This window comes from Neodiprion pinetum, chromosome 6, assembly GCF_021155775.2.
Source record: "Neodiprion pinetum isolate iyNeoPine1 chromosome 6, iyNeoPine1.2, whole genome shotgun sequence".
NCBI classification, from domain to species: domain Eukaryota; kingdom Metazoa; phylum Arthropoda; class Insecta; order Hymenoptera; family Diprionidae; genus Neodiprion; species Neodiprion pinetum.
Window position 1 is genome coordinate 19,041,416 of NC_060237.1, and position 25,150 is coordinate 19,066,565.

General features: G+C 38.8%; 2 protein-coding genes across 4 annotated transcripts; one reads left to right on the plus strand and one right to left on the minus strand.

The window, feature by feature from the left end:
* The first annotated feature begins 1,196 nt into the window (after positions 1-1,196).
* PCB (Pyruvate carboxylase) lies at positions 1,197-19,201 on the plus strand. 2 transcript variants are annotated; one of them, XM_046630145.1, is made up of 14 exons: positions 1,197-1,339; positions 10,927-11,177; positions 12,016-12,335; positions 12,424-12,574; positions 12,652-12,863; positions 12,953-13,155; positions 13,299-13,560; positions 13,637-13,955; positions 14,474-14,524; positions 14,655-15,122; positions 15,491-15,880; positions 15,961-16,396; positions 16,518-16,914; positions 17,123-19,201. In XM_046630145.1, the coding sequence occupies exons 2-14, from the start codon at positions 11,042-11,044 to the stop codon at positions 17,369-17,371; spliced, it is 3,594 nt and encodes a 1,197-aa protein (XP_046486101.1). In that variant the 5' UTR covers positions 1,197-1,339; positions 10,927-11,041; the 3' UTR covers positions 17,372-19,201. The 2 variants fall into 2 exon arrangements, with proteins under 2 accessions (XP_046486101.1, XP_046486102.1); XM_046630146.1 differs by lacking the exon at positions 14,474-14,524.
* Positions 18,541-25,150, minus strand: LOC124220830 (zinc finger protein 845-like). Of its 2 annotated transcripts, XM_046630147.2 has the most exons (3): positions 24,830-25,150; positions 24,235-24,456; positions 18,541-23,554 (listed from the first exon to the last, which is right to left on the minus strand). In XM_046630147.2, exons 1-3 carry the CDS (start codon positions 24,839-24,841, stop codon positions 21,965-21,967), a joined length of 1,824 nt encoding a protein of 607 aa, XP_046486103.1. In that variant the 5' UTR covers positions 24,842-25,150; the 3' UTR covers positions 18,541-21,964. The 2 variants fall into 2 exon arrangements, with proteins under 2 accessions (XP_046486103.1, XP_046486104.1); XM_046630148.2 differs by lacking the exon at positions 24,830-25,150 and having other exon boundaries at positions 24,197-24,317.

Consider the following 25,150-nt stretch of genomic DNA (forward strand, 5'->3'; position numbering starts at 1 on the left):
GATAAAAAAAATTGACTGCAGTGACTGAGAATTATTAATCCGAGTACGTGTCGATGAAAGTCAGACCTCTGTTACGTTGCTTCGATGCCCTATTAGCTAGCTTAGGTAGGCAAAATAATTATTATTATATTATACATGTACATACATGATTGAAATCGCGTGTCATAATAATTATGCATATAAGTATAATATATATATATATATATATAGTTATCGATTACGGTGTTTATTAATGAAAGCTAAGAAAAAAAAAAACTGAACTGTTGGATGATGATATAGCTCATAAATAGTTAGGGCCTTACTGTGAAAAAAAATATTATTAAATAAAACGTTGATAAATATTGAAAAGGGTGAGAATTTTTCTCTGATTACGTTAATTTTTTATCCCATGTTCGAAATAACCTAATATATCGATCAATAATTGACCATTGAAAATACCAACTTTTTTTCGTTGTTGTTTTCTCTTTTTTCTGGCGAGCTATAACGATGTGAATTTTAAAGGGCATCCGCTGGAATAACAGGTGAAAGCTTTAAAGCTTTACCCCAATGAAAATTGTTATATTTTCGTGATTTCTTTTAACACTCGTAGCAATGCAATTACCTACCTTTCACTAAATACGAATAAATTTGAGAATTGTAAAAAAGTCAACAAGGCCAATGAGCTTTTTTGTATTTTGTTTTCAAAAAATGATCGTCAGATTTACAATTTTCATAGCTCATAAAATTTCAAACAAACCAGTGTTACAGTTTTCTGCAAGTTAAGAAATTTCTACTCTCTCATAAGTGTTTTGAGCATGTTTTATCTTGACAATCTTTTTGTTACTTCTGCTGCAGTCGCAACTTTGTCCTCAGTACAACGATACAAACTTAATACGAAAGAAGATGATTAAACTGTAACAACGTCACGATCACAAGAGGTTTATAATAATTTAAAAACCAAATTCGTTCTATTTCTAGTGCCATAAAGCCACGAAGCGCAGACAGGCGTAAAAAATGGAATCAAATTTCGAAGAAAACGACGAAATCTGAAAACTTCAGTCCGTCCCGTCGAAGCAAATTTCTTACACAGCAAGCTACCGTACCGACGGTTTTAAAGATTCATACCGTTTTGGATGTGCTGGTTCCGACTACGAGCCGCTGTGGCGTTTACATCGATTCGAAAAGCGTCAACAGCAAGCCTCGACGCCAAGCGTCTCTGAAACACGCTGTTGTAACTATACACCAGCGGTGTAGAGTACAGGTCGAATACGCATGTGTCTCTCAGTACGGTTTGGGACACGGGCCGGCTTCAACCGGACGCTTCTACTGCTCCTTGCACCATCATCGGCAGCTTAGTTGTGTGAGTAGAAATTTTTGAGTCGACTTTTTACATCCGCCCAGCGATTAGTAGGGATTCCGAAGGCACCGATGCCCCGAAAAATTCATGAAACATCAACGCCTATTGGAAACCATTCGCTCAATACACGCACAGATAATGTTGGAAATCCCGAATGCGGTGCTGTCTTCTCTATAGAATCGTATTATTAATGGGTTTCAAAGTGCCGTTGAACGATTCATTAAAAATTCGAACAAAATTACAATTATATATTAGGGCTGTTCTATCTCTCCTTTATTTCTTTTGATACCGTCTTAGCTTCTCTGCGTTGCCTCGTTATTTGTTTAATTTTTTTTTTTTTTTTTTATTTCATTAAGTTACGTAAAACCCGCACAACTGTTCAGCATTCGTGTGATTGATTGAAAAAACATATTTCGTAATCGTTTGTTCAAAGTGACGTGTCTCGAAATCCGAGCCAACAGCGCGTCGTTGTAAGATACATAAATACAACGACGGAATTCTATTTACTTAGGCGTATACGCAGGCCGATTAGCACTGGGTAAGGAAAAAAAGAGAGAGAGAGAGAGAGAGAGAAGGGTGCAGGCAGAGTTCAAAATTAAGGAAATACCACTAACCGTTAATGCGCCACTATCAGTCTGTTCGTCCAAAGCGAGATAATTTTGATCTCGACATAAGTTCACGGCGATAATAAAAGTTATAACAATTGGTACGCAGCAATTAGCCTTTGTAATTATTACCGTATGTTAAAAGTGTTGATCAGGTTAGTTCATTGAAGAGGCGACGTTTGTTTATTTCATTGCTTATATGGGTTATAGCGCGTTTCACAGAATTCCAGCACCCGTGCCAATATAATAATTAAATAATAATTATCTCGGTTTAATCGGCTGTTGTTTTGGCAAACGTTGATTACTTCATCCCGTGACGCACATTAATTTACCAAACGCGTGCGTGTAAAATCGATTCCACGACGCCCTCGTGCTTTTGTGCGAAACTCTGCAGGTACTCGAGCCAATTTCTGACTATGCATTATTTCCGCATTGTATGTGATGCAAATAATTTACAGTAGTTTGAAGCATCCTCTTCGATTTAAGTCTGTGCGAGTAAACAATTACTGTACTGTCAGCTCTCGAGGATTTTTATACTAGCACGAGTCTGTAGGAACTACCCTTAATTGACTTGAAATTCGTCTCTTGGAAATAACTTTGACACTTGCAAAATACTTATCCGTGGTACAATAGAGTGCAAAGTTCAAATGTCCGACGTCATGACACTCCTGAATATTTTATCTAAGTCCTTAACTGTAACCTTCGGTATTGGAAGCCAGAAATTCATCGGAATGAAGCCTGCGACAGGTTTTATTGCGTCCTGTCTGCGTCAACAAACCGAATTGGAGTCGTTATTGAATCTACGTCATCTGCTATCGGAACTATCGAGTGTTGAATCCCCGTTGAATCTTGCCTAGCATCAGCTATGACGATCGGAGTTGGAAAAGCGGGGAGAATCCGGCATCATTTTACTTGGAGAAATATGGTGTAGTAATAATTGGTGGTTGGAGTGCAGTTTTGTTATACTTGCAATTAGTGCGCATACCAATGTCGAAGTAAAATATTAGATTACTAATATTTAAATGCAATTAAATTTACATTACTTTTGATCAGTTTTCTACGGCACTGAAATTTTTCGAACGATTGAAAAAATTAGCATTTTGCATAACAGTTTAGACCTTCGTTTATTCCTTATCGATAAACGGTCATAGTTGAAACGCAAGTTAAATATCTTTGTATTGATGCGTATGTCATTTGGAGTCGATAAATTTATACCACGAGTCGTCTCTTTTCGAAGAAAATCAACAACATATTTAATAATTAATACGCATCGTCTTAGCCAAGTTTTCCAAAGTTTCTGTGAAAACTACTCTGCAACTTTCCTGTATGCGTATTATGAATTTTCCCAGTCAATTGTTATCTTCTCATTTTACAATCGACTTTTTATCTCCACTCTCATGATGTAACAGATGTGGATTTACTTGACAATTTCAGGGAAGGAAAATAAAAAAGTCTTTCTCGTATTTATATCTACAGTAATAAAAGCATAACCGCAGCAAAGTTGTGGCTGAGTTGTGCGAGTCGCACGCAATGATCTGGTTATATCTACTATCGTAATTTCGTTGATATTGACGGCGTCTAATGCGAGCGTGATAAGGGTTGTATAACGTTGTAGGATGGACGGTTCAGCAACCAAACATTCCGAGATCAGTGTAATCTTTATCTGACATTAAGCTTTTTGACAGTTGTCGGTGGTGGAAGCTCCCTGAAAATTTTGCTCAACTATTCTTGTTGATTTTTGAAATCTGCGAGACTTACAGTTTACAGAAATATCATGAAGCAGTAAAAGAAATATAGAACTGAACCGGGATAAAGAAAATTTTCGACTTTCAAAGTTTTGGAAATTCGTATAGAAAATATTTTCTACTCGTGCTATCTACGACGGTTATTTCTGTATTAATTTTTTTCTATTCAGTACATTCGTGTTCAATTTCTATGCGCAGGTAACCATCCTTGCGACATTCACTCGACAATGTACAGAATCTCTATTCTTGTTAGGAAGATTATGAAGAATACAGTAAATGGACGTAGAACATGTCCTTGAATGGTAAAATTTTCTATTTAACGATCTATTCGTTGTATAATTGGCAGAAAACAGCAATGAGTAGTGATAAAAAGAACTGTACATTGGCTTGATAAATTATACATGTATATACGCGTAAAGGAAGCAGCTGATTAATCGTGTCGCTATACTCTATTAATAATACTAGATAATATCTCTGAGTGGGATTATCAGGCCAGACGATTATGTGGTAAAAAAGGTCCTTCACGTCAAAGACTTCAATAGAGATCCGTACGTGAGTAATGTAATAGTACTGTAATACGGTGGCCATTAAAAAAATATTTATGCTCCAAGTTAAAAAATCTTAAGTTTACCTTGAAAAACAAAGATCCTCAAAGTTTCAATACTCTATCTCATTATTAAGGGGTGCCGGCGGTTTAAAAAAAAAATTGTCATTCTTGTTTTTATTTTATTTTTTTTCCTCATAAAATAAGATTTCATTTTTTACGGACATTGATAATTTAAAATTATATAACCAATCAAAAAAAAAATAAAAAAATAAAAATCAAACGGTACACAAATAATCTGTGATTAAAAATATCTTATACACAAATATTTTCAATATTTTATGATGGAATAACCAACATAGCATCAAAAAAAAAAAATATAGCCTAGAAATTAGTCCATAAAATTTTTTAAGGAAGCCTAGAATAAAAAATTAAGAAATAAAATTACTAACAACAAATAAATCATGTGTGCACAGACGGTGTACGTTTTTCAATTGATTTTTTTCCCAAGCTCTGTTATTAATTCTTACATTAATTAAAGGTTTTCTTGATACTTAATTAATGGGATGCGGTAAAGATAGTTATAAATAAAATTACCTTATTACAAAAATGAACAAACCATTAGTACAGAATTACAGATACGATCAATTCGATTTTTTTTCGCAAATTGTCTTATAACGGTCTGTTTTCTAGAGTCTGGAAATTTTTATACAAGTTAGATACTGCAGTACTCAAGGTAGATAGAGAACTGAAGTTTAAACGGTAGTCGTTGACGTAGTTTTCAGTTGACGGTGCCAGATGTCGAATCGGGCAAAAGTATTGAACAACAGGTTAGAAAACGTACACCGTTAAATACACCTGTGCACACATGATTTGCTTTTTGTTACTATTGTGATTTGTTATTTTTTTATTTTAGGCTTCTTTAAAATTTTTTATTCACCAATTTCTCGGCTATATTTTGTTTGGACGCCAAGTTCATTACTCCATCATGAAAAATTGAAAATGTTTGAGTGAAAAGGATTTTTAATCCCAGATTTATTTTCCTACCGTTTGATTTTTTATTTAAAATTTTTTTTTTTTTGATTTGTTGTAAAATCAAAAAAGATCAAGGTCTAAAAAAATGAAATCTCATTTTTTAAGGAAGAAAATGTATTTTAATAAAATATTTCGGCACCCCTTAATAGTGAAAATATATGTATGTATAATTTATACAAAATCGCACGTGTAGCCTAATATTCTGTAAGCTTGTCACGAGTGAATTTATATGCTTAGCTTATGCTGGAGGTGAATTAAAGGCAGGTAATGATTTTACAAGCTTCGAAGTGGCGCCAAATGAAGATGTAAGCGCGATGATAAACGGGACTAAATTCAGAAATTTCTGTCTCATACAGAAATAGAGAAAGAAAAAAAATCTTACGTACAACAGTGGAATAGACTTGTAAACATAGGCTGCACATGAGTTGTGCAATGTAGCTAGATAAATACTCCCTCAGCTATATGCTGCGATATGATAAGTGCCTTGGCATTTTCTGAATAATTTTCAGCTCGGGAATATAAACAGAACTTTCTTTATCAAAATTAATGTGCTTTCTTTAACCACTGTGAAAAAGCTGAACGTCTATGAAGACTCACTGGTTTTGATAACGAGATTTCAACACTTGTACATCAGGGTACGATTTTTTGAAAGTTTAACTTAGAAAAGCTTCGGGAATAATGGCAAAAAAATAAAAATAAAAAATCCCACGAGTTTGAATTTATCGCAAGCTTTTCAATATTCCGAAAATTGTATTATGTAAATGCAGAAGAATACAATTTTAAAATCAAGCAGTGTTAAAAATGATCGATGTGCGCTCGTAATTTTTTAAATTCTGCCTTTTGCCGTTTGGTTGCAATATAGATTTGCGAAAACATGACACGTGTGTCGCGGGCCGTCGTTCTACGGCTTAATGCCGATTAAGAATATTATATGAATATCTTGATAAGGCACTCAATAAGGACGTCGTAGATCGCGGAATGATTTGTTACACTCAGGATTGCTTATCTAGCAATTAAAGTGACCTGCGCAATTTTTGCCTTTTTTCAAATAAGGGTGCGATATCCTAACTTCTCTAACTATTCACGTTGCCTGTCAAGAAAAGAGTTCTTTCAGTCTACATTCGTCGAAATTTTATGGGGTGTTACAGATCCTTCCAGCTCGAAAGAGTCTGCATAAATAGTTGTTGTTACGTTCGATCTTATACTTAAAATGAAGCCTGCAAAATTGAATAACGCCGAACCAGCATCGATCATTATTTAACAACGCTAAGCACTGTCTCCCATTTTAAAATTCAGTGGATGTTCAGAGCATGGATATAACGTGTATCGTTCGCGTACGAAGGTGAAAATGCCTGAACCATCTCGTGTGTAACACGTGGGAATAATTGTTAGGTTCATTTTCAGTCTTGGAAGGTAAAAGACAGGATAAATCATCTTGGTACGTGCGAATAAAAGGCTGACTTTTTATGAACCAGAAAATAAAGGAGCTTCCAATGTATAATATAGCCGAAAACCTCGTTTGGTTGAAAAATTAGAGTAGCTGAATATTTTAAGTACGTCAATATTTAGAGTGACACTGGAGGCGTCGAGTTTCACTGTCTTCTTGGTAAAACACGTGCAAAGTAGCTCGATATGGATTTTCCCAACACGACAGCTCGTTCCGAGGAAAGAATAGGGAAAGAGGAAACCGGCTGCCTGTTTCACAACGCGTGTTGGCTTAACCCAGATATTGCACTTGATAATTAATTAACTAGGGTTGCGCGGTATCGAAAATTTCATACCGATTTCGTATCGATTTTGTAGCCGGTATTTTCGGTTTACCAAAATACTGCTCATATCGGTGATTGCCGAGATATTGTTCTGCCGGTGAATATAGGAATACTGAATTACCGACAAAATGCCAAAATATCGGTAAAACATTGAAGTAAACGTGAATCAAAAACTGAGGCGTATAAAATTAGAAACTTAAGTGAATAAATTTTTCACCACCGCATTAAGGAGGTACGAAAAATGTTTACCACGCGGCTGCTGATCTTCTCGGAATAATCACCGAATGATTCGATAAAATCGTTTTTGGATCAAGTTGGTATACAACGATAGCGAGTCTTGTCGCTGATGTAATAACATTTTAAAGCTCTTATCGCTTTTATCGCTCGGGTGATTGAGCTCGAGGCATATTTCTAGCGTTATAAGACGACCACATCAATTCGAGTATACCTACTTGCGTTTAAGCATACATGTACAGGGTACGTAATTCGTCAGTGTTAATATCTCTGCGGTTAAAGTCATTCACACCTCTCCTCATTGCACAAATTACGAGCAATTTAATCGTTCGGCTAATCTTTCACGAGTCCTTCAAAAACGTAAGTAATGACTGTTGACGCGCAATCCTTGACTTTGCCAATCGCGTGATAGTTAAGCATCGAACTCTTATCATTTTTCACGTGGCCACTAACTATATCTCAAATAATCTGCACTAGGAAATCAAGAAATTCACTGTATTCTGCGTGTTATAATTGTTATGTCGAGATACCGGTTAAAACCATTCAAAATCATGTATACAACCTTATCGCGTACCTACCACAAGTCATGCGAAACTCATACGAGAACCTAACAGATTTCACGGTAGAAGTGGTGTTATTTCGAAGGTAATTTGTGTGCCAATCGTCCCTGGTATCTTATATTTTCCAATGCTAAATCTGCTATCAGATCACCATGGGAGCGATATTCGAGGGATTTCGAACAGTTTTCGTATAACGTAGATTTTCGACAAGGGAAAGATCGTATTTGTGCCTGCATTTCAAATTTCAATATAACGTCCTTTCAAGTATATTTCCAGACAGCTGTGAATTACGAGGCGTCATTTAATCTTTCAACCAATTAGCAATAATGAAAACCCAGGTGTTTCTACACAGAGAACAAAGCTGACTAGAGATCATGAAGTAATGGTTAAACGCAGTGTTTGTATTGCTATTTTAAGGAAAATATGTCGTTCGAATCTTTAGTCAATACTATAAGATATCTGATACCTAAGTTTAACGACCGACTAATGTTAGTTGATTACACGTTCACGATTCGGAATTGTTATTCTAGTTCGACTTTCAAATATTGCATAACAGCTCCGGCACTCAGAGACGGTTTGTTCGCCTTCGCATGGACTGTCGGTGTTTTATGAGACTTGAAGTTGATTTTTCAAACCTTGCTGTTGACTCAGCATAATTGAAGGAGAAGGAGATAATTGAGGAGAGACATGCACCAGGATATCAACCTCGATCATTTTAACGTAGGAGATTTTGACAAAAACTTCGTTAACGCGAAAATTTGATTTTTCGTACTTACTCTAAAGAATTAAGCTTGCCCAGATAATAACGACAATATGACCTAATCTGTGCTCATTATATTTGTTAAATTTTCCGGTCCCCTTATAGCAGACACATATCAATCAGGAGAAAATGTGCAGATTGTCATATTGTATGGTATAGGCATCGCAACGTGGCTTGGAAAACTCGGTGTAAAAATAGTTGGACCTTCAGCAGACCAATTGATCCAATTTATTTAATACAGTTGGACTATGATTTTGCCCAACAAAGGACACGCCTACCACGAGCGATTGCTTATTTCTAGCTTAATCGACGCTTGGTAGTCATAAATCGTAATTAAATGATACCGCAAAACAGCAGGGTTCGCAAAGAAATCGCAAAAGTGCAACCACGCATCACGATTCCGCTCCACTCTCTACGAGATTTTGCTTTCCGATCGCTGCAGCGTTTGAAACCACAGATGCTCTCTTCAATCACATTCTTTTTTTTTCCATATTTGGTTTCCAGTAGTCACGTCGATACGCAATAAGATCTTAATTGGTATTCAGCTAATGATTGAAGAGGCCTTAATCACGCTATTTCAGTTGCGGATCCCGATTTGAGCATAATGTTGATATGTCGTGTCAACCACACTTGAACCAGTTAAACACATTTCAGTTCTCAATGAGCTATCGAGCACAGAGGTTGATCTCACGGCCTTGGCACATGCTCACACGGATGTCAAGCGTATCTACAACTCCAAATAATTCGCATGATATTCCAAGATGGACTACCGTTGACATCCGATGTAAAATTAGTAATCTCGCGTCTCGATAGACGGCGGAAGAAATTTTGTTAGGGAGAAGAAAAACATTATGGGAAGATTATGGGTTTTGACTTTCGATACAGATGCGACGGTCCGATTTGAAAATTGTAGAAACGATAGCAAAAATCGATCTCTTAGAATGGCAGACCTTGTATTGCTCACCTTTAGATCGGCGATTTTGTCATCAATTACACAATGTTGTACTACGTCTCTCTGCTACATGTGTCTAAAAAAATTTACTCATTCTATTCTTAAAATTGGCTCGGTGAGCAGGAAACTATTCCTAGGGTCATCACGTGAGCTATTCTACAGTTGAGGGTCTGAGTCTTGTTGATATAGATAGTATTCTGAATTCTTCACCAGTACGTTTGCCTTAAAATTTAACGCGTTATTCCGCGGATATTTATTTATTCCTTTTTCGAAATTATAGAGAATTTTTTTTTTTTTTTTGTCATTCACAATAAAAAACTAAAAACGTTAACGATCATCAAATCTGTCAAAATCAATAAATGTATTCACATCCGTAAATTTACCGTTGAAAACTTATTCGTTAACAAGCATTGTTCTTCTTTTGTAAATGTACATTAGTGAATAAACAATATATCAAAGAAGAAATTGGTTCCATTCGCATCAATTATCGTTCCACGAAATCACTTAAACTTTGTAGTTTTATCATACGCTGTACAAATACCGTGTGTTAAGAAGTAACGCTGCTAACTCATGCAGTGCCAGTTATGCTATTGCAATGTCGGAGGAAATCGCAGCAGCGAAATAGTGGGTAAACGAAATTATAATTAATGAGAATTTCGCACGCCATGACGGTCATGCATGCGAAAGCGTAATTAAAATTCTCCCAATGAACGCGATTCGATTGAGTTCGAAGAATATGTCTGTACTGCAAAACTGTCTCAAGGTAATGTTTAACAAATCGCGCATCCGTCTGGTCAAAGTTCGAGTTGTGTAAGAATCGGCGACCCGATCGGCTGCGTTTCTGCAAATTTTGTAATACAACCAAGACGGATGGAAATCGCCGAGCGTATATTGAGAACCGTTCATTTAAAGTGCTGGCATAACAACGTCATAAGTATCTTTTCTGTCATAGGTTGTACGATATTTTATATATTATACGTATACCCGCTCGATATCTAATCGCGACGATCACGTGATCATGCTGCAGGTTGCACTATCTGTACAGAATGTTTCAACTCTTGCTTTTCGGCGACTACTTACAGTCGAAATTTCTTCACTGATGAAATGGAGATTTAAGTACAAAAAATAAGAATCTTTAATAATCCAGCCGACTTGAAAGTGGGACGGTGAATGTGAGTGGCAATGCATGTAGAATCAACGTTTCTTGCGACGATAAAATTTAAACGATAACTGGGATACAGAGGATAACCCGAATATTTCATAGGTTCAACGAACCAGTCGCATGATTTCACTTGAACGTCAACGATGACTGTGTGAATAATCGAGCTCAAAAATACAGCCGGATATATACAATAATATGCAATAATTGTATGATTATTTTTTCAGGAGGTTACGAGTCCCGATTCGAGAACGAGAATTTTGGGACGCTGCATAGATCAGGAAGCGGTTCCAAGGGGAAACCGTACTCCAAACCCCGATAAATATACAGAGATAATCGAAAATGTATTCGGCAAGAAGAGCGACGCGGGCTCTCTCCAGGCACCGGGTTATCCTCCAGACCTGGAATGTGGCTAAAAACAATTTCGCCACAGATGTCGAGTACAAGCCAATAAGAAGCGTCCTTGTAGCGAACAGAGGTACGTGCGAGATTATGCGACTCGCATTTTAATAAATCAGAATAAATGTATGCCGCAATTGTTTATTCCAAAACGACTATACAAATCTAAGTGTCGAACGTAATGCGTTGGTGCTAAAGACAAAGCTTAAAGTCTTTCAATGGTCACACATATACACACGTTAAGCGGAAAGACGAACTTTGATCATGTAGCAATCAGTGGTGGGTCAACGCAACGCGATAGGAGGAAAGTTATAGTTGTAAGTTTTTAATGGTCTTAGAATGCCTGATGAAGAACGTTCGCTTCACCCTTGGCGTAACGCGACTTGTGAAAAAGGACCATTGCGATATCCCAGACACATTTATCTCTCTGCGGCAAAAGATGAAATTCCAAAGTGATACGTGTGGTAATCGTAGTTCATTGAGTAACATGAAGATGTCAAGTTCGTTGATTGGAATTTTTCACCCCACTTTAGTAGCGCTTCAATGCGCTGCAGTTACGAAATAACGCAAAACACCTCGATATCATTTCATGAATTTCAATCACTACGTGGGATTCTCCGATATTGAGCTAGAAGTATTTTACAAATTTCTCACGATGCCGGTGCATCGAGTCATTCAATTAAGAGCACGAGACCACAGTTACCACTGGTTTTACAAATGCTTCTTCACGTGGCTACAATGATCGAGTACGTTATCGTTGGATTCCACTACATCACTTCTGTTTGTGTCTCAATCGTTGAACCGTACACATTGCGATCGTGTCCAAACTCCGTTTTCTGCATTGTACGGCTTGAAATCTATCGTAAACCATACAAAACCCCTTTGACGAGTACCTTATTCCAAATTCGTGACCATAGGTGAAATCGCCATCCGAGTATTCCGGGCGTGTAACGAGCTGGGCATCCGTTCGGTCGCCATATACTCGGAGCAGGACAAAATGCACATGCACCGACAGAAAGCCGACGAGGGTTACCTGGTGGGTCGAGGCTTACCGCCGGTTCAGGCGTACCTCAACATCCCTGAGATAATCCGCGTCGCCAAGGAAAATGACGTCGATGCGATCCATCCAGGGTACGGTTTTCTCTCGGAGAGATCGGATTTTGCGCAGGCGGTAGTCGATGCCGGCATCCGGTTTATCGGCCCGAGTCCAAAGGTGGTCCAGCAGATGGGTGACAAGGTAACGCACGATATATATGACGATCCTTCCGATGTAGCATCGAAAGCAATATCTCAGCAGTCTTTTAATATCCAGTAAATCCGACCAGGTCGCCGCCAGACAAGCAGCGATCGGCGCGGGAGTTCCCATCGTCCCAGGAACTGATGGACCTGTCACGACGGCCGACGAGGCTCAAGACTTCTGCAACAAGCACGGACTTCCGGTTATATTCAAGGCTGCATACGGTGGTGGTGGTAGAGGTAGGTCTCGCCGGATGATCAACAGTTGTCTCACAACTGCCGGCTGACTTTAACGTCCTGGAAATATTTTATTTCAGGAATGAGAGTTGTCAGACAGATGGAAGAAGTGCGAGAAAGTTTCCAACGTGCGTCATCCGAGGCTCAGGCTGCCTTCGGAAACGGAGCGATGTTCATCGAGAAGTTTATCGAGAGGCCTCGTCATATAGAAGTTCAACTGTTGGGTGACCATGCGGGGAACGTCGTTCACCTTTACGAACGAGACTGTTCAGTTCAGCGTCGTCATCAGAAGGTGGGTGGAGTTTGCGTTAGAAGAGATTGGTCCTCAATTGCAGGTTTATAAAAAGTCTAACCAAATACTTTTTTCTGTCGCTGTGTCAGGTCGTCGAAATTGCACCGGCACCCTCACTGGACCCGAAGGTTCGTGACAAGATGACGGAGCACGCGGTGAAGCTGGCAAAACACGTTGGCTACGCGAACGCGGGAACGGTTGAGTTTCTTGCTGATGAATCCGGAAATTTCTACTTCATTGAAGTTAACGCAAGGCTCCAGGTGGAGCATACTGTCACCGAGGAAATCACTGGGTAATTATGAGGTTTCGAACCCTACGTGAAGTGATCTCTTAACTCTTAGTTAAGGATCCGGAGTTTGGTAGAGGAATTTTAAAACCTTGAGAGTCTGGTCACTGTGTCTGAAGATCGAACTGACCCCTTTTTTTTACTTCCAGAATCGATCTTGTCCAGTCTCAAATTCACATCGCCGAGGGCATGACTCTGCCCGAACTCGGCATGACGCAGGAGAAAATCGTGCCTCAAGGATTCGCGATTCAGTGCCGAGTCACTACCGAGGATCCAGCCAAGAACTTTCAGCCGGACACTGGGAGAATCGAGGTGTTCCGATCCGGAGAGGGAATGGGTATCCGGTTGGACAGTGCCTCGGCGTTCGCTGGGGCTATCGTATCGCCTTACTATGATTCCCTGCTGGTCAAGGTGAGAGCGGGCAGTCCTTAAGGTGCTCTGCGCATTCTCGAGGCTTTTTGAAAATCGGGCTTTTCCCGGGTTTTAGGTGATAGCCCACGCTGGAGACCTTCAGTCGTCCTGCGCGAAGATGAACCGTGCACTGAGGGAGTTCAGAGTCCGTGGAGTCAAGACGAACATTCCGTTTCTGTTGAACGTACTGGAGAACCAGAAGTTCCTTAACGGGAACGTGGACACCTACTTCATAGACGAAAATCCGCAGCTATTCCAATTCCAGCCCAGTCAGAATCGGGCGCAGAAGCTTCTCAACTACTTGGGAACTGTGCTTGTAAATGGGCCGAGCACCCCGCTTGCCACGTCGTTAAAACCAGCCGAAATCAAACCACAAATACCTCAAATCGCTCGAGGTACGAATGAATGTTGGAAATGAACAGACCTTAGGTATTGGTGGATAACGTAGTTCGGGATGGATTGCCTCTTCTTCACGTTCGGCACATTGAATCACAATGGCCCAGGTTCGCATCGGGAATCATACTCACATTGTCAGTTTCGTTTCTAAGTTAATTAATGCAACAAATACATTAACTGCAATCTTTAGCCGCAATTCGGTACGATAAATACAAAAAATGTTATCTTTGCACGCATTCGAAACACGAGGCATGAACTTTATTTATTTGCAAATTTTAACGACACCTGACGTAAACAATGCTGGGTCGTTTATGAGTTTCAATTTGTATAGCCATTGGATGCCCAAGTCATACCGTAACTACCTCATACGATCATTGATCTGAACACTCGCTCATGTTACGTATACCCACCCAACTTACATCTTAAACTTATTAATCTCTTTTCATTTTTATACCTTACACTATCATTTATTTATCGCATGCCTTTTATCCGTTTTGTTTGACAATTGTTTTTTTAGACTTTGCTAAGCTTGCCGCCGCTGAAGAGACGATGGATCCAGATGCTCCAGGTAGGTTTGCACAATTCTTAGGTATGAATTAAACAACCTAAAGCATACTACGTCAATATCCACTTTCACCGCTCGTTTCAAATCTTCTGAATTCACCTTCAGATATTCTAAATGGTAATCTAATTTGTAGGAATATTGGAACCGCCACAAGGTCTGCGTAAAATTCTCAAAGAGGAAGGACCAGAAGCTTTCGCAAAGGCGGTTCGGGCCAAAAAAGAGTTACTGTTGATGGACACTACCTTCCGGGACGCTCATCAGTCGCTGCTAGCAACGCGTGTTCGCTCGCACGACTTGTTGCAAATTTCTCCGTTCGTTTCCCACAAATTTAGCAACTTGTACGCGCTTGAGAATTGGGGTGGTGCTACATTCGATGTAGCTTTGAGGTTCCTGCACGAATGTCCTTGGGAGCGGCTCGAAGACATGCGAAAAACCATTCCAAACATTCCGTTCCAGATGTTACTCCGCGGAGCAAACGCAGTGGGGTACACGAACTACCCTGACAACGTCGTCTTCAAGTTCTGTGAGCTGGCCGTGCAGACTGGCATGGATATATTCAGGGTCTTCGACTCCTTGAATTATTTGCCAAACCTGATTCTGGGTGAGCACAGCGATGATGAATTTAATTCGTACTGAAAATCCATTGATATTGGTAGGGTAGATGCGCCGTAGTGACCACCGATTAGAAGTGTTTGAATTTTTTTTAGTACCGAAAATCGATTCAATTATTGATGAACTCACAAGCACATCTTCTACAGTAAATGTTCACGGTACTTTTGACCACTCAATTGTATAAAAATTAAAATTTACAGCGATCAAAGCAAACTTAACACTATTGTGCCATTTGTGGTCAGGACTCCACTTACATGTAGTTGATATACCCAGAAATGGATCAATTGACGGTCACATACGGTATTAAAGTGGCAAAACATGGTACTTTCATTCTAGTAAATGGTAAAATCTTTGCAGGTATGGAGGCGGCTGGAAAAGCTGGTGGAGTTGTAGAGGCTGCAATTTCTTACACCGGTGATGTTAGCGATCCTAAACGAACAAAGTACGACCTGAAGTACTATACAAACTTAGCTGATGAGCTGGTGAAGGCTGGAACCCACGTTCTATCGATCAAAGACATGGCTGGTCTCTTGAAACCTAAGGCTGCTAGTTTGCTGATAGATGCTATCAGGCAGAAACAACCCGACGTACCCATCCACATTCACACACACGATACAGCTGGTGCCGGAGTCGCGTCGATGTTGGCTTGTGCCGAGGCTGGAGCCGACGTCGTCGACATTGCCGTCGACAGCATGTCCGGAATGACGAGTCAGCCGTCGATGGGAGCCGTCGTTGCCTCGCTTCAAGGTGTGCTTGACTTCGGTTCAGCTTGATGGTGATTTTTCGATAGATCAGTAAAAGGTTTTAACTTGGAAAATGTATTGCAGGAACGCCATTGGACACTGGGATAAAACTTACTGATATATCTGAGTACTCAGCCTACTGGGAACAGACGCGTACCCTTTACGCACCCTTCGAATGTACGACCACGATGAAGTCCGGAAACGCTGATGTTTACCTAAACGAAATACCCGGAGGCCAGTACACCAATTTACAATTCCAAGCGTACTCTCTTGGACTTGGCGAATTCTTCGAGGACGTTAAAAAGGCCTACAGAGAAGCCAACCTCCTTCTCGGCGACATTATCAAAGTCACACCGAGCTCGAAGGTCGTTGGTGACTTTGCCCAGTTTATGGTACAAAACAAATTGTCCGCGGCTGAGGTGCTTGAAAAAGCTGAAGAGCTATCTTTCCCGAAATCCGTCGTCGAGTTCCTTCAGGGTGCCATTGGTGAGCCTTACGGAGGATTCCCAGAGCCTCTCAGGTAAGTAGCAACTTTAATACAGATAACAATATAAGCGTTGTCTCGCTCTATCCGATTTTCCCTAACTTTTTCGTCTATGCAACAGTCAGATTAATACATCCAAGTTCAATTCATCCTACAGGTCTAAAGTCCTGAAAGCGATGCCGCGCATCGAGGGAAGACCGGGGGCGAGTTTACCCTCGTTGGACTTCGCTGCTCTAAAGACTCAGCTCAAAGAATCTCACCCTCACGTAACCGACAAGGATGTGATGTCAGCAGCTCTGTATCCGCAAGTAACCGAGGATTACCTCAACTTCAAAGAATTGTTTGGTCCGGTGGACAAGTTGGATACGAGAATATTCCTGACTGGGCCGAAAGTTGGGGAAGAATTTGAAGTTACAATAGCGAGGGGTAAGACTCTTGGTATTAAAACTTTGGCGATGGCTGAGGACCTCACGGCAAACGGAGAACGTGAAGTATTCTTCGAGATGAACGGACAACTGAGATCGGTATTCATTAGGGATAAGGAGGCTGTGAAGGTATGTAAAAGCCACTCTCTTACCGTAATTTAATTATTATATACATTGCCGTGCCCTTAACTCGCGGTAAGTCAGAGCTAAGTGAACCTACCTTACTTTCACGATATTCTTCCATGGTGTCTTACCATTATACTCGCTAATTAATACTTTGTCTTTAGAATATTTGTAGAAAACTGCAGTGACGTCACTCTCTGTTTTATAATTTCAGGAACTACACATTCACCCTAAAGCATCGAAGTCAGACAAGAGTCAGGTTGGAGCTCCGATGCCAGGAACCGTGATCGATATAAGGGTGAAGGTTGGAGACACTGTTGAGAAGGGGGCTCCTTTGGTGGTACTTTCAGCTATGAAGATGGAAATGGTTGTGCAAGCACCAAAGGCTGGAAAGATCAAGTCGCTTGACATAAGTCAGGGTATGAAACTAGAAGGGGATGATCTTTTGCTGACTATGGAATAAACGCCGACTGTGAAAGGTCAGACTATCTGTTTAAGAGTCAAGTCAGTTCTTTGCTGTCGCAGCAGAAAAACTACAAATGGACGATTAGACTATATCACATTATTAACATTTCACAACAACTGCAAAGTACTGAATTTCAGTTACCGACATAAGTGAAGAAATGAAAAGAAAAAGAAATGATACAAGTAAACAAAACTTCGAACAATGGACAAAAAAATCGAAACGTCCCAAAAGTACACTTTGAAATACGAAAAACTGCGTTGAGTCCGAACGAAAATTGATATTTTTCTCAAAGTTCCTGTAATCAGGGGCGCAAGCTGCGGATATCAATTACAGTCATCGTGACATCAAGTAATTTTAATAGGTCGTAAACGTAGATCAAACATTTTGGGATTACAAATAATAATAACATACTTAAAGCCAATATATGTATGCATAGTTGGAGGCCTTATATTATAGTTCCGGAGATATTGTGTGACTTAGAATGGATCCAAACACATCGATAAACGAATGCATAATAACGGAGTGATTATCAAAATTCAAATTCAGCATGGTGGCTGAAATGTTTACAAATTTTGAACCTTAAGCACCTTTATAATGTAATAAGCCGATGGAATATAGAGGCAATTGTAATCTCAAATATTTTTAGAACTTTTAATGTTTAGACGAAAAAGAATAAGATTCGTCAAACAAAAATAACGTAATAAAACATCCAGTCGATGATAAAATCACGTATCGTATTAGAATAATAATTACATAGCATTAGTCGTAAAACGGACATGCAACACAGCGAGTTGTCATGTCTCATCAAATATCGCATTACTATATACGGATGGTATGTCAATACAAAAATATTAGAAACACCAGGATTTTGTACCTGAGTCAGTTTTTTTTCTTTCTTTTCTTTTTGGTGTTCAGGATTCCTACATTCTAGCAAACATCGTCACGTGATGTTCATATTTCGTACAATTTTTCTTATCAGATTAGATTTTTTCTATGAAATATATCTGTAAATAAATCCGTTTCACTCACAGTTACTTTTACGCATAATAACTAGGTTGTGGATCGATCGATAATTGCGCTGTCTAACTATCGAATTATTATTATTTTTTGTTTTAACTAGTAATTGGGATTATATGAATGCCTAACTGTTTTTTTTTTTCTTAGAGTCTCGATTTTTGTTCTTATAAAAAATCCAGATGAAATACACACGTCCTTGGGACACTGTAATCGAATTGTACAGCTGTGTACGTCATGTAAGTACACTTTACTTATTTGGTGAGAAACGATATTGTATCCAGCAATACTGTATAACACGTTCAAATTGTCGCCGCAGACTCTAGCAAAGTTCCTATATAAACAGGTGCCCAATTCTTTTGTTATTTTGTTATTGTAAATAATCTTCTGTTTTTTATTGTTGCATTAGGTCTATATCTTTTGAATGAATCAATATTACATCATGTACGTTAATTATATTTGTAAGTATGCTGGGTCGTTGATTTGTACATAGATGTAATAACTGTATCATGGGTTGCCTACAATACGTATGATGCAAGAGAAAATGTTATTTCAATTGAAAATACTTGGAAATGAACATCACATATAATGTTGTTAGATATCTAATATTATGTATTATATTATATATAATATATATATAAGTATATAGTGGTTTTGATATTTTGCCTGGAGCAATTCTATTATCTGCAGCATCACGCAGCTATATTCATTCGTAAATTAGTATATTGTACAAGTCATGTAAACGGGAGGAAAAAGAAATTGAGAATGAAAGTGAAGAAGGAAACGCTTCCAATAAAATTATATTTTCAGTAATTTTTGTGAACCTGTAAGTACCAAACCGCATAATCAAGAAAGGGACATTTTGTAAGAAACCGTGTAAATTGTAACTTCAATCTATGCAGAAGTTTACATCAAATCACGGTATCAAAAAAGTTTATCCATTGTTGAATATGGGTTTTTTTAATCACTTGAGCTCGAGTTTCGAATCTTTTTTCATGTTGAATCCAGTTTTCCCGCAGTTTTATAGCGCAATTTCTGTTTGAAAGAACGAATAGGTGCTCAACTTCAGGGCATCTGCGTGATTATATGTAATGACGTCAAAAATATCACAGAACGAGATGAATTTGAAGAATGAAAAGCTTCGAGAAACTTTATTTGTAACCTTGAAAATATTTATTCACTTTTTTTTTGTTCTTTTTTGTACAATTATAATTATAAATAGTTACTAAACGCTAAAGTAACGAGGTTCAACAGTGCAACGGACAGTTTTATTAAATTATAATGTGTAACACTTCGAAGCACTTCGGTATAAAATTTCTATATTCTTACAAAGTTGGAAAGAGAAAGCAAACGAAACAGATATCTTTGTTTAGTCACGTATTAAGGGGGTATTGTAGTCTAGAAATTTGGAAAGATCAATTTTCATTTTATGCATATTATTACAGGTACATCTTTTAAGAATATTTTTGCCCAAGCTGATGTCGAATTTCCAAAAATTGAGAAAGTTATGGGCACTTGAATAAAGAAAATTGATTTTATTTCCGTTTCAGATTAATGGAAGCATTGCAATCATATCAACCGTTTCAAACTGTATTTTTTCACAGTTACATTTAGAGGCCCATAACTTTCCAGTTTTATATATATATACAAACATTTTGGCTAAGTTTTTGAAAAATCAATTGAAAGACTAAAAAAAATGGATGGTAAATATATATACGTATATTTTTTTTTTTTATCAAACCCGAAATTTAGGCCTCTAGACTAGAATAACCCCTTAAACAAAACCGATATGAATAAGTTACCAAATCTATGTGTAAGATAAATTTTGCTTATGTTTATCTTTGATCATTATTTTCTCTCATAATTTTAATTGTTCTACAAAATATGAGTGGCGATAGTTATATAGAACAGTGTGAAAAAAGTTTTAGATACTTGTGTATCTATTTTACACTGTTTACCTAGTTTACACTGCTGGTCTCTGATGAGAAAATTGTAGTGTAGAAAAATGGTAAACGCAAAAGATAACATTGTTTATACTAGTGTAGATATCAAACGCGTTGCCCCAGAATATCAAGGGGAGCCTGAAAACTTTGACCTAACTCACGTCGGTAAGAAAATTCAAAAGCAATCTGAAAGTAGACTGACAAATAAACAACAACCAAACGCGTAGAGCGGACAGAAGAACTATCTCCGCCAACGAATCTATCTACAAAACCAAGTCCTCAAAGAAATGAGTCAATCATCTCCGAGGCTATCTTTGGAGTAGATGTACGGAGTACCAATGATTGTTCCACGTCAAACTTTCTTCACTAACTTTCGTAAGATCGTAGATGTGGCAGCCAAAACGTACGACGGCTACAGAGCAGACGAAAAACAACTCGAAAGAGTTATCATCCGAGAAAAGGTCGTCTACTATGCTACCGCTCTATCACATCTAAAGCTGATAGAGGTAAAGAGTAAGCAAGGACTTGAAACTCTCACAAGCGCACAAAAGGATATTCGTAAAGCCGTGCACGACCACAAATTCAACGTCCCTCTGGCGCTGCATGCATACCTACACGAAATCGAAACTTACAGAGATAAGCTTGAGAAGGAAACATGTCTAGCTATACCTCCCTTGCCAACTACAGTACATAATCCAAAATTTCGGTGGATATCATGCCCAAAAAGTGACTGACACGCACAACCTATTCGAGGAAGTACCATCGCTTGGTATTGCCGGCGACATGTTTATGGAACCTATACCTAACATTTGAGTAAGAAAACCTGCAAACTCAGAATTCATGCCGAACTCAGCAGGCAAATTCTTTCCAATTGGTCCTAAAGTACCAGAGATTGGTTAGTGCCTTACCAGTTTCGGGATAACCACTACCACATTCGCTGAGTATGTGCTCGGAACAAGATTCAATCTTAAGTATTTGATACACGTATCAGATACAATAAGAAAATTCCAAACGTACAGAATCGACAACATTGCCTTTAAGAACGTAGGCATGATGGGGTCTGAAGCATAGGTCATTCGAACAAGACCAAATGAAAAAGGAGACACCAAACGACGGTACAAAAGGAACGTTCAACCCACGTCTGCCGCAACCAGCGCGACTGCAGAAGTGGGTGCATCTTATTGTTTCGGCTTCCAACTATACAAGGAAGAGGGACCAAGAGAAACACACAAAGCAAAAGTCGCAAACTGGAGCTGCATCATAGGCACGGGAAAGAGACCATTTCAAATGCCAGATGATTGGTATAACAACCGAAATAAACGAAGAAACTTACCAGATGGTATCGGAACTGGGAGGTTCAGAGCCGTGACGATGATATAAGATATTGTTCTCACAAACGTGGTATGTTGAATATATAAAACTAGCAGATGATAAATCACAAGCAAAGATGATTTTATATCGACCGTAGTGGCTTAGATGCTAGCACTTGTGACTGTGGAATGGGAGGACTTGGGTTCAAATCCCTGGCCTGTCAATTAAGTCTTGAATGGGAACTTACAAAAACGTAAGACCGGTCACACCGTTCAGTCGCTACATTTGTCACATCAGCTAACACAATTGCAAACATTATTAGTTACTCAGTTAGATGAAGATGAAGGTGATTTCTTAAATTGGAGAAATGCATAAATCGTTTTTTACACTTGTCACACTCAAATGACTTTTGATTGGCGTGCGATAGCATGTGATTCTTCAAGTAATCCTTACGAGAAAATTGCTTGTGGCAAATGATGCATATGAATCGTTTGAGTCCCGAGTGTACTAGCTTGTGTCTGTCCAAGTCTGACAATCGAGAGAACTCTTTCCCACATGTATCGCACTTGAAAAGTGTGCCTAAGTGCAGCCGCATGTGTGCTTTCAAATGTTCGGGTCGTGACAGTTGTTTATGACATATATTACACCTGTTTTCTTCCTTGTCTCTACCGTCAAACGAAGAAAACTTTTGATCCCCATGACTGCGAACGTGTTCTTTTAACCGAACCTTTCTGTTGAAACGCTTCTCGCAAACCGCGCACTCGAATCTTTTATCCCGCCAATTATGCGCGCACACATCGTTTTCAAAATTGTAAGTACTGGCGAACTGTACACTACAGAGGTCGCAGTTGCTCGATCTTTCCCTGCACTCAAATGTGCTCGAATCCACCTGCAGCATTGTCTCTTCTTTCACCGCCTGACACCCTGCGCAATTTGGGCTCTGATGATGAGGGCAGATTTTATGTGAGGCGATATGTCTCTTCAAATGGTCTTTTCTTGCAAAATGCTTTCTGCAAATGTGACACTCGTGGCATCTCGTGTCACTCTCACGACTCGGTGTGTGTCCTTCCAGGTGCAAGGGTAATGGGAAACTCTTTCTCAAATTTAAACAAGAATTGTCGTCGCCCATATTTATTTCAAAGCCGATGTTCTCGTGGCTTTCTTGGTTTGTCGGTATCGATTCGACATGAGAAAGCATGTGCTTTTTCAGGTTGTCTTTTCTGGAGAACTTTTTTTGGCACGTGGGGCAATCGAACAATTTCTTATCCAGATGTGTAAGTTTGTGTCTATCCAAGTCGGAAGGTCGAGAGAATTCTTTTTGGCATATCTCACATCTGAAACATGTACCCAAGTGGAGTCTCATGTGAGCTCTGAGATGCGAAGCGCGTGAGAATCTTTTGCTACACTTGTCGCACTCGAACAGTGTGCCCAAATGCTGACGCATGTGGGTCCTTAGGTGCTGAGGACGAGAAAGCTGTTTATGGCATATCGTGCACCTGTTCAAGCCGTTGTCGAAAGCAAAAAACTCGCCATCTGAACATTGCGAATGACTGAGTATGTGCTGCTTTAGATGATCCTGTCGGGAAAATTGCTTCTGGCAAGTATTGCATTGGAATGGCTTTACGCCTGTGTGTATCAACTTGTGCCTGGCTAAGTCTGACACACGGGAAAACTCCTTGTGACAAACATCACACTGGAAACGGCCCGTGGTACCTAGATGCAAGTCTACGATATGTCTATCCAGTGAAACTCGACTCGAAAATTGAACCTGACATATTGCACAGCGGTATGGGCTCTGATTTCTTTCATTCAGCTTCCAATCTTCTTCGGTGCTCCCCTCGTTGAACGGACCTTGCGTTTCTGCCAGAGCGATGTATTGTACGGCTGATTTTGTCATAGCGTCTTTTTCCACCTGTAATTGAGATAAATCATGTTAGCTTGGTCTCCTTTCACTTGTTTTATCTTTTCTACATTTACTCAGTATTTACCGCTGGGCGTTGTGTGGTATATGAATAGATTTTAATTTTTTTAGTAATACTCGAACTGAAGCCAATTTGTGAAAGTAAAAAGAAGTTTTCCAATGGACGCAAGTTTTTGGGTTATTTTAGTATTTATGGCAAGAGGTTAAAGTTATTAACATTACGTCAACAAAGTATAACCAATAAAATCACTACTTCGCAACTTTAGAGTGACTTTCAAGAGAAGTTGAAATAAAAATATTAGTATGTTTTGTTTTTTAACAGTTTACTAAATTTTCAACTATCTCTAAAGTTCTAAAACAGTCATGCTTTTTAAAAATTCTTTCATTACATTAACGACATGATCTTCAATCTCATTCGGTAGCAACGAGTTTGAAATTGCCAGATTGAAAGTGTAGCATCGTAAACATATCGTTTACTTTCATCCTGTATCTTACAAACACACATCGAGTGAGAGGTTCAAAGGATAAAATTTGGAGAATGATCTTCCATGAATGGTAAAGTATAAATATTTGAGCAGTGATATGAATTACGATTTGAAGATCGTTTGCTGACAGAGTAAACTGATCTCTTACTAAAGAATTCTGGGAATCCTGGGTCAGCTGTTACTCACTAAATCTGTAAGATTCGTGTTTGTGAATTTTTGTTGAATCACATTGGCAGCGGTGGCATCTTCCGTCTTTATTGAATCCTTGCTCTTGATTTTAATGTTTGCATTCGCGAGGGTATCGACATACTCGAGAAATCCTCTCAAAGTTGACGCGGCATCCTTATCGGACTGCTCTTCTGCCATACGTGCCAATCCATCAATGCTTTCGAACAAAACATTGCAGCCCTGGACGGAAGGATCGAAGGTTAAATGATAAATAGATTATCCATTAGTCTTAACAAGAAAAGTTTCACCTTTGTGTACGTAAATTGTCTATAAATTTCCAGCACGACTAAAATATTCTAAACTCCGGCTCTTCGCTGTTACAATGATATCAAAGAAGAAAATGACGATTTCTTGATATTTTAAAAGGCTTTCTGATATTTGTGGAATTTTTTCAGGATTATAATATCACAGTTGAGAATTATGTGATTGTTCGATCGTTCTCATTTATACAATCGAATCTAACCTAACTTAACATGACCCAATCTAACTTTGACAGAAGCTGTGCAGGTCACAATGATATGTCAAATAAAGTCAGAAAGAATTGTTTACCTACCTCACGTTCCATTTTCGGCGTATATTGAAAATAGTAGAGCTTTTTCAATCCGCATGCTTCGGCAACAAATCATAATATTCTTCCACCTTATGATCTAAGTTGCATAATTTTAATTTATGTTTCGTTGCACGGCTCCTAATCACGAATTAACGTTCAACGGAGTCAGTCTCAAGTAAGGCTTCACCTGTTTGAATTACAAGCTTATTTTACAAAAGTCACTGATCTCTAATATTAGTGACAATAGTTGAGTAAATATATATTCTTGTATGTAAGCAAACGCGGGCAAATAACCGTTACATGTATGAACAGAGAGAAACCTGC